General features: G+C 48.7%; 1 protein-coding gene across 4 annotated transcripts in view; it reads right to left on the bottom strand.

The window, feature by feature from the left end:
* Positions 1 to 239: 239 nt before the first annotated feature.
* Positions 240 to 12,715, bottom strand: part of NCALD (neurocalcin delta) — a 383,045-nt gene continuing 370,569 nt past the window's right edge. For all 4 annotated transcript variants that reach the window (XM_013064753.2, XM_004768878.3, XM_004768879.3 and 1 more), the window contains 2 exons: positions 4,286 to 4,391; positions 240 to 2,855 (listed from right to left, as the gene is read on the bottom strand). In XM_013064753.2, the coding sequence (XP_012920207.1) occupies positions 2,758 to 2,855; positions 4,286 to 4,391 (204 nt within the window). In that variant the 3' untranslated portion in view covers positions 240 to 2,757. The remainder of the gene's footprint in view (positions 2,856 to 4,285; positions 4,392 to 12,715) is intronic.

Here is a 12,715-nt window from a genome sequence, read left to right on the forward strand (position 1 = left end):
GCTTGAATGCCAAGTTGTTGGTAGTTAGTTAAATTCTGGGGAATCAAAAGTTATATGTGGAGTTTTAACTGCACAGGGGGTCTGCACCCCAAACCCTCTCATTGTTCAAAGTTTATCTGTATCTTATTAAATCCATTTGTGCAAGGGGTCCCCTGGGACAATAGAAGAGATGTAACAGCACCCTTAGCACCACCCCTCCCCCACCCTAAGCAAGGGTATGAACACTCAGCCACTCTGTATTGTCGTCCTTCAAGTCATAAGCCACTTTATTCCAGTCCCTTGAACATCACAGACTGGCTTGATTTCAGACAGAACAGACTCCGTTTCCAGAGGTCCCGCACCACAGAAATGACAATGAACAGCCCAGCAGAGGAATGACCTAAACCTTTCGTCATTCAGCCTTCTGGGTGCTGCAGAGTCCCTTGGCCAAATTTAAGTGCATTGGATTAGACATGCAAAGCCCTTCCTGGGAAGGAATAGAAGGAAAAAAATAACCATCGAGAAAATACAGACAGGGTCAGCGGCCGGCCAGGACAAGACTATTTGTGTATGTCCCAGGCGTGTCGGCATTCATTAGCCATGGGTCTGGCTCTGTCTTCTCTCCTCAACAGCTGGAACCCCTCTTCCTTGCTCCTCAATCCAGCTCTCAGTTCTAGGGAACTGGGTGAGTCTGGCTCAACAAGATGTCCTGACCGAGGGTAGAGCTTAGGCAGGCTTCTAAGGGGGAACTGGTGGGAGGCAATAGGATGTACTGCTGACCATGGCCAGCATGTTTGCTGGGCTCCTCACTCACTGTGCCCTCCACCTCTTAGTTTAATTCCCTGGTTTTCCAACCCAGATCTTACCACTCGGCCCATGGAGGAATTTGGCAAGTCTCAGGACAGACCTGTTGTGAGGAACGGACACTCAGAGGAAGAGGAAGACAATTTTACCATGTTTAGGTCTCCAAATTTCATCCTGGCAAGTTGGTTCATTTTGGTCAACCATGGAAATTCAGATTTTTGCTACTACTTAAAAGGGACTCAAGTAATAAAGAAGAGTCTGGAGTTGGAATGGGCTCAGCGTCATCTTCCTCATAGTTATGTTTGTCTTTCTGGGGGTCGTGGTCTACAGGGTGTAGATAAACCCACTAGGGATCTCTCTGCCTCCTCCCTGGGCAGGTCCTCCCCATCTGGGTCCTTGAGTGCTTGGACTTCCCCAGGCCTACTACTCGTGAAACTATGACTGACTGACTTGAGATCAGCAATTTGTACTCCAATTAGTGTATGTGAGGTCACCAGCCAAAGAGTGACTCAAATTTGCACTGTCCCTTCTGGAAACAGAATTTGGCATTCAGAGAACATGGTGATGGGAAATACTTTTGGATTCCCCACCATGGGCCCTGGAAAGCACAGATACTCTGGGCCATGCCTTCTTCATGAAGAGTCAGCTCACTGCTCAACCTTGAACCCTATGAAGGGCCCCGGGGCATGGAAAGGTCAACACTGCAGATACAGCTCCTTACTCATCATGTGGGTTAAACCATTGGGAAGTCCCAAGAATTTGTGTTTTTGTTGTTGTTGTTGTTGGTTCGACAGCATATTGATCTACTCAGAAAAACACCAGACTTCCAGTCTACTCCCATTGAGCTGCTGGGCTGAGTGGGCTAACGGTGACTTCACATCTCTTGTAAAGACGAACCTTCTGATGCCCAGTGGACATGTCCTACTTAACTGTGCCCTACTTCTATCCTGTAGACACTACCACTCTGGAAATGCACTCAAAATTAAGGTTGGGCCCTAGTCATGGTGACTTTGAACTTCTCTGGAATATATAAAATATACCTGTTGATTGGTGCATTTGTGCAAAGACAGATATGACTTTAAAACAAGACACAGACATTCATTATAGTTGGCTTACTTCACATTAAGCTACTAAAAACAGTCTTCTGTAATAAGATTGTATTAGTGCTCACTAAACATGCATTTCATTTAAACAAGGCAAAACACTTAATTTGGTCTGCAATACCCAATATTTTATATACAGCAGTCTTTTTTTTTTTTTTTTTTAATCACAATAGGCAACAAGATGGGTCTGGTTTTGTTAGGTAAGTTACCATTTGTGTTTAATTTTCAAAGAAACTCATCTTAGCTCAACTAGTGTAAACCATGTGAAGAAACAGCTGAGCCATCTTTTTTCCTCTTCTCTATGAATTTACCTTGAAATGTTCACAGCTTAGACACTACAGCCTGCTGGGGAAGAGGGTGGAGTGGAGGCCTCCAGGCCCCTTTCAGAGCCCAGCCCCAGGGGGTCCCCTGTCCTGGGGAACCTGGAAGCCACCACCCGGAGGGCACGAGTGGCTCCAGACCCAGGTGGGGAGTTTTGTTTTTCAAACAAGCTCTTGGGAGCTGGCCATAGAATCCCGGGACTGGATTGCTTGGCCCCCTCTGGCCTCCCCAAGTCTTCGGTCTGAGAACAGAAACATTGGAATCAGAAGAAAAATAACAATAGGAATGATGAGACATCATAGAACGACGAACTGCACACAGTCCGTGCACGATGGCACGTCCATGCTCTCCACAAGCACGTTGGGGCTCTGGGCATTCCCACAACAGAGGAAGCTGAAGGCGGCACGGAGGAAGGTGCGTCTGACCGCACGGGGGACAGCATCACCATCAATATTGTTTGGCAAAAAAGAAAAAAAAAAGTTTTGTTAAAAAGAAAGGTGGAAAGGGAACAAACACAAGCAGCAGCTCTACAATCCGTGGGGTGCGGAGCTCAGAACTGGCCGGCGCTGCTGGGGTCGCACTGCAGAAGGCGCACTATGGACGGGTCGCTCTTGGCCCCACGGATGAACTCCTCCAGGGACAGTTTTCCTAGAAAGCAAGAGGACAGATGAGCCGGGGGCTGGTGGCAGCTACACGGATGTAGGGTCCCACCACATCTAGGTGGCAGCAACCGCTCACCTTTTCCCTTCCCTCCTGCTCTCCCACCCCACCACCGTGAGCGCCTCGGCCCAGCCAGCACCTAGGACAGCGGCCCCCAGGACAGCGTGCTGCTTCTGGGAGGCCCTGCTCACAGGGGTCAGATGGCTACATAGGACAGGTTCCCAGGAGAGGGCAGGCGGTTCTCACTCGGTGTTTGTGCAACAGATAGCTGAACTTTGCCTTTTTAAGAGAGCAGGCTGCACTCCTAAGGCACCACTTCTGTCATGGGGTTTCCCCAGAGCCTTCTGGCCTCTTTGCGGTAGCCTTAGCTTTGCAGCAAGAGTCCCTCTCCCTCCATGGGAGCAGAGGAGCCCACACAGAATCTGGGGGGAGGGCTCCTTCTTTTGGACAACATGTGAGGAGGCTGCCCCTCCATCCAAAGTAAGAAAGTAACGAGGCTGAGGGGAGCCCTCAGGTCAATCCGAGCAGGCTGGAGGACACAGACTTGGGGTCCCACTTTTATCTGTGGGTCCCCTTCCTTGCTGAGTAAGCTGGGATATGTATGGGTCTACCTCCTGGAAGGTCCCTCTGTCGTATAGTTGGGGCAGGCAAAGCTTCTTCCCCTTTCCTGGTGCTTCCAGAAGGTCCCATTCTCAGGGGAAGCTGCTGGGGCAGCTCTAGATAGGAGCTTCCAGAGGGGACTTGCTCCCTTGACCCCAGTTAACACTGAACTTCAAATAAATAATTTGGGGGGTTCATTTAAGTGTGTCGCAAATATTGCATCGGGAATACTTCTCTAAAGAACATTTGTTCTTCATCAAAAATTCAAATTGATTGGGCCTCCTATATTCCATCTGCATCCCAACATCTAAGGTCCACTATTCTTGAGTTCAGCCTCCCTTTTCACTTCAGATTGTTTGGAATCTCCTCCTTGGTTTTGAACTGTAGGGGGCACCCTCCGGGCAGAAAGTGCTGGCCACTTCAATCCCCTCCTCCCCTGGCTGACACTGGCTGGGGAAGACCACGTGGCTCCGGGAAACCCAACACCTCGGGGCATGCGCAGAAGAGCCCAAGCGCACGCCCTGGGCAGGCTGGGGTGAAAGCCGCCAGGGTCTGAGAGGAGTCATACCCAGTCCCTCTCTGCTTTCCACTGAGCTGACCTGCCCGGCTCCAGCCTGCTGTGGTCTCGGCCTGTCCCCACCTTGGTCCCTCTCTGTCTTGCACCTCCAGGGAGCATGTGAGATGAGCCCTTTCACAAAGACCTGTGAGCCAGGTCCTTGCGGCTATCTTGTCCCTTAGTGGCATCTGCCTGCCTGAGTGGCCCCAGCCCCGCCCACAGTCCCCACTCTGAGAGAAGCCAAGCCCCCACAGCCTCCTACCATCTCTGTTGGTGTCCATCTGGCGGAAGATCTTTTCTGTCCTTTTCTCTGGGGTTGACTCATCTTCAGGCATTTTCATTACAGAGGAAACCATCTTATAGATCGCCTAGGGACAGAAATGATGTGATAGTAAGACAAGAAGTAAGCATAGTAAGATAGTAAGATAAGAGCTTTATTATTAAACCTCCCAGAGAGAGGGGCGAAGGGAATGGCCCCGATGAGCCCAGGGAGCCAGTCCTGTTCCTGTTGATGTGCTGTAGAAAACCAGAGTGTGGTGACCAGCAAGGGTGGCCTGGCCAGTGGGGCTGGCTCCAGCCGTGAGAAGCCAGCAGGAAGGCTGTGTCGCCCCCTGTGTCTCAGACCCTCACGTGCATACAAATCCTCTGGAGATCTTGTGAAAATGCAAAATCTGATTGAGCAGGGCTGGGGGTGGGGGGTGGTCATGGGGCCTGGGATCCTGCATTTCTAATAAGCTTCTGTGTGGAGCTGCTGTTGCTCCTGAGAACCCCACTTCTAGCAGCAAGGCTGAGGGAGACATTCCTCAGGCCAGAAAGATAGGCCGGCATCTCTACACAAGTCTTACAAGGATAATAAGTGCCTGATGGTCTGCAGTTGTCTGCCCACGCCTTCTCCCAGGTAGACATTACCAATCCATCCCGATGCTCTCCCCCACCCCAACCCGCCTGGCCCCTAAATGCAGCAGTAGCCTCACACTGCTTCCCAGCATGTTCCCAGGCATCCCCAAGATGAAGCCGTGTGCCACCCAAGCTCTGCACTAAATGATTATGCAACTCGAGGCTTGAGATAAATCGGGTACATCTGAACTCTGATGAGCAAAAACAGGGTTCTACTGAGTTTTGTAAGTAGTACTGAAACGGTCTCCCCCAATGCCACGGACCCCCCACACTACTCAGTAAAGGCCCTGGAGGCCTGTTGTCAAATGTAGTTTGGTAAACGAATGTGTCCTGGGACACTTGGAAACAAAGGGACATGGGGACTTGGATCAAAAAGGCCTTTCGACGTTCCTCCCTGCCTATTGTATCTCATTCATACAGTAATGTCGTTCTTGTGGGTGGTGGTTCTCTTCCTGGATTCTCTACCTAAATCTTTTTAGGCAGTTGTGGGAGAGGTGTTCCTGAATCTCCTGGGTTTCAAGAGCTGTTCCTGAATCTGCTGGGTTTCAACTGCTTTTTAACTCAAAAATAATCTTCCTGCCGAAGTGCCCATCATGGGGCAGCCTGCCCTTGGCCCCCACAATTGTTTGGTCTGTCAAAAGCTATGGGTACTCCCCTTAGAAACCAGGCACACACTGTGGCAGACAGCTCCAGGGGCTTGTGGATTTGAGGGCCCCCCCCGAAGACCCCAGGTGAAGAAAATCCCTGATCTCAGTTTCCCCCTGTCCCATAGCTCATGCATTCACCCCTTCCCTTGGTCATTCCCCACCTATTTATTGACCAGCTATTACATGCCAGGCCTATCTGTCCCAGCCTGGCCCTCATGGGGTCACTGTCAAGGCAAATGTAACAGGGGACCCTTCTTTGCCAGGAGGATTAGGGCAGGCTTCCATGAGGAGTGAGGCCAGCAAGGAGATGAAGGAAGTGGAGAGATCCCAGAGGAAAACGACAGAGGGAAAGACCTGCGTGGATCCCCAAGTAGGAGGAATGGTAAAAAGGTGGAGAGCATGAGCACGAGGGAGCCTGCTACAAGATGTGGCCCCACAGCAGGTCAGGACGGACCCATGGGGCCCCCCCCAGGGAGCACGGGAAGGGATCTGTCATTCTCCAATAAGCCACAAAAAGATAGAAGTGATATGAATTTGGATTTACCTATTTGCATATACTCTCCAAACCTCCCTCTTACTTACAAGCAGTGGTATTCAGAGAATCAAAAAATTGTCATTCATCAGTTTTACTCATCAGTTATTTATTGAGTGTCTACTGTGTGCTAGGTGGCAGACAGTCAATTGTCAAAATGACCAACACAGTGTTTCTTAGTCTGTATCTCCCCAATCCTCTGCCAGAGTGCTTGGGCGACACTGTATTGGTGACCAAAAGCACCCCATTTTGTATGACCCCCATTTAGATGGGTACAGTGATTCCAGTGTGTCTTCATAACTCTTGGGGAAGCCTTCATCTACGCCACCTCTGGCTCCCGTGGTGGTGAGGAACTCTAAGCCTCTAAAAGTTGGGTCTCATGAAATCCTCCTTCTTGGAATTCTGATGGCAAGTCAACTGTGGACTAACCCAGAGATTAATTCTCCTGGTTGAACAAATGAATGAAAGACCATGCAAACAGATGACTTTGTGTGAGAAAATGAGGCCCCTGCATTCAACCCAAGGTCTTCAAGAGATTTAGCCTTTAGCGCTCAGGCCAAAGAAGTGGGGTTGGGACAGAGAAATAAAGATGGGTTAATATAAAAATCAAAGAAAGTCAGGATGCCTTTACATGAGTATATTTGCAAACAGGACTTCTGGAATGGGGCAAAGGCACAATGTTTAAGTGTATCGCAGGGCTTAGGAGGAAGTGAGGGCTCGCATTCCAGACGTCTCTTTTGTAACTCTAGATTAGATTTTTTCTGTTTAATGCGCATCAACAGACAGAGATTAGTGAATTATTCACAAAACCAGGTCTATGACGTGTGTGGCACCAGAGCAGTGAGTGAAGAGCTGAGGTGACAAATCCCAATGGTCCCAAGATGAGTAAGTAGATGGCAGCCTGGAAAAAACCACATTTGGGAAATTGTCCCTTTGTCCTCTTCCCATGGCATCAACAACCCAGAGCCGAATGCACTAGAACTTCAGAATCTAAGGCTCCCCAGCACGGGGAGAGAGAAGACACAAGGCCAGGCAGCCATCTGAAACAAATCATGTCTTTTATTAGCCCCAGTTCCCCCCCTTCCCCAAATTTAATGGGATTAAACCATGAAGAGGCCAGGCGACTTCCCTACTTATTTTTAGCAATGTCAATGAGAGCCCCGGCAGGAACATCCTGTTTTTAATTAAACTTGAAGAGCCCCATTCTTGAATCTGGGTAAACACAGAGCTAGAGGACACCCAGCTCTGGCTCTGCCCCTACGTAGGCTTGGGATGGCGCCGGCCCTGTGACCGGGGCTCTCTCTAGCTTCCTCATAGCCTATGTTTTTCTTTCTTTTTCCCTCTGAATGAACCACCTCTTGGGATGCTGGAAAAGGAGTCACGTCTGCACTGATAAAAGTTGTAGAATGATTGCAGGGCAGGCACAGTTCCAAGAGTTAAAGCACAACCTTCTCTCTGAAGGAAACCAGACCACCTGTTTTCACCAGAAGATGGAGGGTCCCATGACAACCAACCAAAGGCACAAGAGGTTAGGCAGTACAAGGTTGCATTTAGATTCTAGATAAAGAAGAACACCCCGCATAGAAGGATATTGCCCACCAGGAAGTGAGGGTGGAGAGAGGCCATGAGGATCTTTCTCGGAAACACTTTTGAAATAGGATCGATGTCCGTGTTTCTGGAATGGTGTAAGTAGTTTCTTGTTTAGTGCTTAGAAGAATACATGCAGTCAGGAACTTTCCTAATGTTCTCCCCAAGGAGCTGTAGGTACTTTTCCTGGGAGGGGAGGAGATGACACAGGCCCTGCCCCCTTTCAACCAAAGCAGCTCCATTCTTCCTTTAGGTTTCATGGAAGACTTTGCCAGAAAAAGAGCAAACTCATCATTGCCCTCCCAAAACTTGTCCACCCTGTGGTCAAGTCAGACATCTTTGGTGCCTCTCTGTCATCTATCCTCACATCTGGCAGTCAGCAGACCCATTCAATCAGCCTCCTTCATATTTTCTGAAATCGGTCATTCCTCCTGCCATGGTCTTCTGTCAAGTCTGTGGCGGTACTCATCATTTTTCGATAAGGACAGTTAATGTTCTTTTTCAATCTTACCCAAAGTGCAATGCAAAAGCAGCTTCAGAGAGCCCCCTCCAAAGGGCCCTTTTATTACTGTCCTAACAGATGTTCCAGAGCTGTTATATTATAGGCCTTCACGTGTGGGGGGTGAGGGGGTAGGGATGAGTTTGATTGTGGAATGCTGACTTTGTGAAATAGCAGAGCAACAGCTCAGTGAAGATGTCACAAAGAGTAGGACATAACAGGGGCGCATGGCTGGCTCGGTCAGTAGGGTGTGCAGCCTTGATCTCTGGGTTGTGAGTTCCAGCCCCCCGTGGGGTGTAGAGATTACTTAAAAATAAAGTCTTAAAAAAAAAAGTTGGACCTAACGGAGCTGGAGATCTGGAAGTCATCAGCTGTTTCCTCCTTAACGTGGGGTTACCAAGGTTGTTGTAAAGATTCAGTGAGAGGAGGCACGTGCCGCAGGTGAAACACTGTCCTGCCAAACGTCGTGTTCATCCAGAAGCTAGCGGAGGTGAAAGAACTGAGGTGACCTTCTTTGGAAAAAGGGTTTTCACAGCTGTAATAAGGTTAAAATAAGATCAGGCTGGATTAGGACAGGCCCCAACCAATCCAGTGACTGGAGTTCATGTAAGAAGAAAGAAATCTGGACTCAGACTCACAGGGAGAGGGTCACAGCTGATGGAGGCAGAGGCTGGAGTGACGCGGCTGTGAGCCAGGCACACTGAGGGTTGTGTCACCACTGATGCTAGGAGAGAGGCATGTAACAGATGACCTCCCCTGCCGACCCCCAGGAGTCTCCAGAAGGAACTGACCTTGTCCACACCTTGATTTTGGACATTTGGCCTCCAGAACTGAGACAATACATTTCTGCTGTGTGCCAAGCTGCCCAGTCGATGATAATTTGGGACGGCAGACCTAGGAGTCGGACACAGCGTGGAAAGCCCTTGGCACGGGGCTAGCCCTTGGTGAGCACTGAGGAGAGGAGACTTCTGCAGGAAACACGGGCTGTAGTTGGAACTCTGCTTGGAAGTGTCCATGTTCGGGCAGCAGAAGAAAGACGAGGAGGCCATGAAGGCTATGGGAAGGCCACGAATGCCACAGGGAGGGACCTGCTGGAGAGGGGCACCTCACTCACATCACCAGATAGCACACTCCATGCTAAGAGTTAAACCCTTGTCATAAGATTAATCCCCTAATAAGAGGGTAAACCAAACACAGTGGCACGCACGAAGATTAGCTCTTCCAGAAAGTCAGTGGTCTAAGCAATGACTTTACAGCTGCCTCCAGGAGAGAAATCTTAAGTTGCATTCTGGGGTTACATCTGTGGTCCACGTTCAAAAATGGGAATTAGGCAAGGGTGTGGAGCTGAATTCCCAGGGGCCATATCAAAACGGATTAGAAGCTCTTGTCCCATCACCCACTCCCCACCCCCACCCCCGGAATCAAAAGAACCCAGTCTTTAAAGCTTCCAAGGAACATATTAAATTTTATAGAGTATCTATGGCGTCAATTTAGAAAGATGATCTGGAGAGAAAATGCAAGTGCCACTCAGGAAGTGGCTCTGAAAGAAGGTAAAGAAGTTTCTCTGGTCCTCACTTTGGTCCTCAGCGGCACAGACACTCACAAGTGGGCTGGTGATCTTGCCACCAGCTGGGACTAACCCGTGCCTTTGTTTGGTGCTCCTGGAGGGCAGACATTTGCCTGGCCCCCACCGTCCCCTCCTTCCTCCTCATCCAGCTGCTCTGTAGGTATGTGAGCCTTTCATCACATGAGGGAATGAGAAAAAAATTTCTAATACTGCTAAAAAGAAACAGAAATGAAATCTTCCATGATGAGCTGCCAAGATGCGCCTAATCTCCTTCCCTCAGGTTGCACTCATTCCAAAATCCATGAAAAGGTAGATTAAAGGTGTCCTGACACCCGCCCAGCCTTCATTTAAAATGCCAATTAGCCCATGTCACAACGAGGAGGGAGAGTCTGATTCCAAGACAGTAATGATCTGAACACCAGTATTTTCGAAGCAATCATTAACATCCAAGTAATAAATATGCTAATTACAAGATTTCCAACCTAATTTTCAAAGTAAGTTTCCTGAGGACTGTTCTGGGTAACATGATGCCAGCCTGGGTATATCCTCTCAGAAAGTCTCTAACTTGAACTTGAGAACCAGTCCAGCTTTGGGGCATTCCTGGTGCCAACCACATTCTCTTCTGGAAAGCTGGTCATTCTTTCGTCAGAGTCCTGTGAGCATCGGAGTAGCCCGGAAGGTTTAGTTATTCCCAGATGGGCTGGTGTTTGGTGGGAAAGGTAAGAGATGAAGAAGGTCAGGAACTCCTAAAGTCATCTATTCCAGAATATCTGTGAGTTCCATCAGTTGAGGGTTTCGTGGGGTTACCTCCTTCCTCTTTGTTAATATACATTTTATGACTAGGTGAATTCAACTTAAAAGTTTTTTTTAAAAAAGACGTATTTATTTATTTATTTGACAAAGAATGAGACCGTGAGAGAGGGAACACAAGCAAGGCGAGTGAGAGAGGGAGAAGCAGGCTTCCCGCTGAGCAGGGAGCCCGACACGGGGTCCTGGGCTCTGGCACCATGACCCAAGCCAAAGGCAGACAGACACCTAATGACTGAGCCACCCAGGCACCCCTTAACTTAAACTTAATTGAAGATTCTATTACCTCGTCCTTTGGGAAACCATCTCCCTTTATTTAGCAGGAAAACATCCTGTCCTAGCTCTGGGAATTGCAATAGAATAATGGTAGCCAACATTTACCGAGCTCCCTCACAACCCAGGGAGTGGCCAAGCACTCAAGGGCAAATCAGCAACGTCCCTTCCCCACTCCCTCGGCTCCTTCCTTAGACCCTGAGCTGGGACGGGTGTTCAGTGCAGGCCTGTCTCCAGCTGGGCTGACAGGTGGCTACATGAGGCAGAAGGCTTCTCCCAGATCTTGGGACCCCCATCTGGAGGAGAGGACCTGCTGTAACAGGAGGAAAAGGTCAGAGCTGTTATCTGTCTGGCTTCTGACTCCTGAGAGGCAGTTTTGATGCAGTAATAAAATACTGGGCCTAAACCGTGTTCCTAAATTTGTCAGTTGAAAAAAAACAAACACGTGAACGTGAAAATGTTCATTTAAGGCTCTAAAAATAAATCTGCATATGGTTTTGTTTGTTCATCCAGATGTTGATAGAGCACAAAATGATTTTTTAAAAAAAGGAACATAACTGCATTTTGGCATATGTGGTAGACTGAATAACAATCCCCCCAAAGATATGCAGGTTGTTACCCCCAGAACCTGTGAATATGTCACCTTACATGCTAAAAGCGTGATGGGAATTAAGTTAAAGACTTGCGATCACAAGGTTCTCCTGACAGGCGTCTCCCAATGTAATGGCAAGGGTCCTTCTGAGTGGAAGAGAGAAGCAAAGGGAGATGCCCGGAGAAATGCTGGTGTGAGAAGGACTCAATCCATTTAAACTTGCTGACTCTGGACATGCAGGAAGGGGGCCACAAGCCAAGGAATGCTTCCAGAAACCAGGAATGGCAAGGAAACACATTTTACCCTAAAACCTCCAGAAGGAATGCAACCTATGGACACCTTGATTTTTCGTCCAGTAAAACTGAGTTCAGATCTCTGACCTGGAGAACTGTTAAAATCATAACTTTGCGTTGTTTTAAGCAACTATGTTTATGGTAATCTGTTAGAGCAACAAAAGGAAACTCCCTGGGTGTTATGTCAGTATTGGAGTCTACAACAGACTAAAGCTCGCCCCATAAAAAATATTCTGTGGTTGCCAATGCTAAACTCCGAAAAGCAACCTCAGGGAAGAAAAACTGGAAAATTTACAGAATCCCACACTTCATTCTTGTCGAGCCTAATTATAAACTCATTTGGACCCCAATCCACACCTTGACCAGTCTTTAGGGTCTGTCAGTGAACACCATGAATTCGCCTTTTATTAAACTGCTTGAATTTATGAGTCTTGGAAGAACAGAAATTCACCCAAGAATTCACACTTCGGTGCCTGCCATCGAGTTGCCGGTTTTACTCACTTTAACAAATGGAAGCGTCCTTTGTGAATGATTCTGGGGCCCACATCTTGCCCCCGTCTCATCACCCCCTAACACAGATGTACCTAACACAAAGCAGAAACCCAAGGGACAGTGACTGGTCTGAAGTAGGCGCAGATCTGCAGAGGTCCTTGCTGGAGGGCGGGAACCAGCTGCAACCAGCACCCCCTCCGCGCCCCACCCCCCAAGAACCCGCACACTGGTACACGGCTTCCTGGGACAGGCCCAGCGTCCGGAGTGCTGGCCTTCGCTTTCTAGGTGGGGAGAGAAAAGAGGAAACGAAAAGAACGGAAAGTCTGATAGTGTCCTCCACATTCCAGTTCACCCTGTCACCGCAACCCAGGGCTCAGCGCAAGAATAAGGCAGAATCCGGAACTGTCCGTTTGCAAAGGAGCAGAACAGAATAACCTAGTCCTTCGTAGGAAAATGGCTCTAAATTTAATTGAATTTCTTTGGCAATTTGGAAAGCGCCTCGGGGT

Source organism: Mustela putorius, unplaced genomic scaffold (genome assembly GCF_011764305.1).
Source record: "Mustela putorius furo isolate JIRA1106 unplaced genomic scaffold, ASM1176430v1.1 tig00000228_pilon_pilon_pilon, whole genome shotgun sequence".
NCBI classification, from domain to species: domain Eukaryota; kingdom Metazoa; phylum Chordata; class Mammalia; order Carnivora; family Mustelidae; genus Mustela; species Mustela putorius.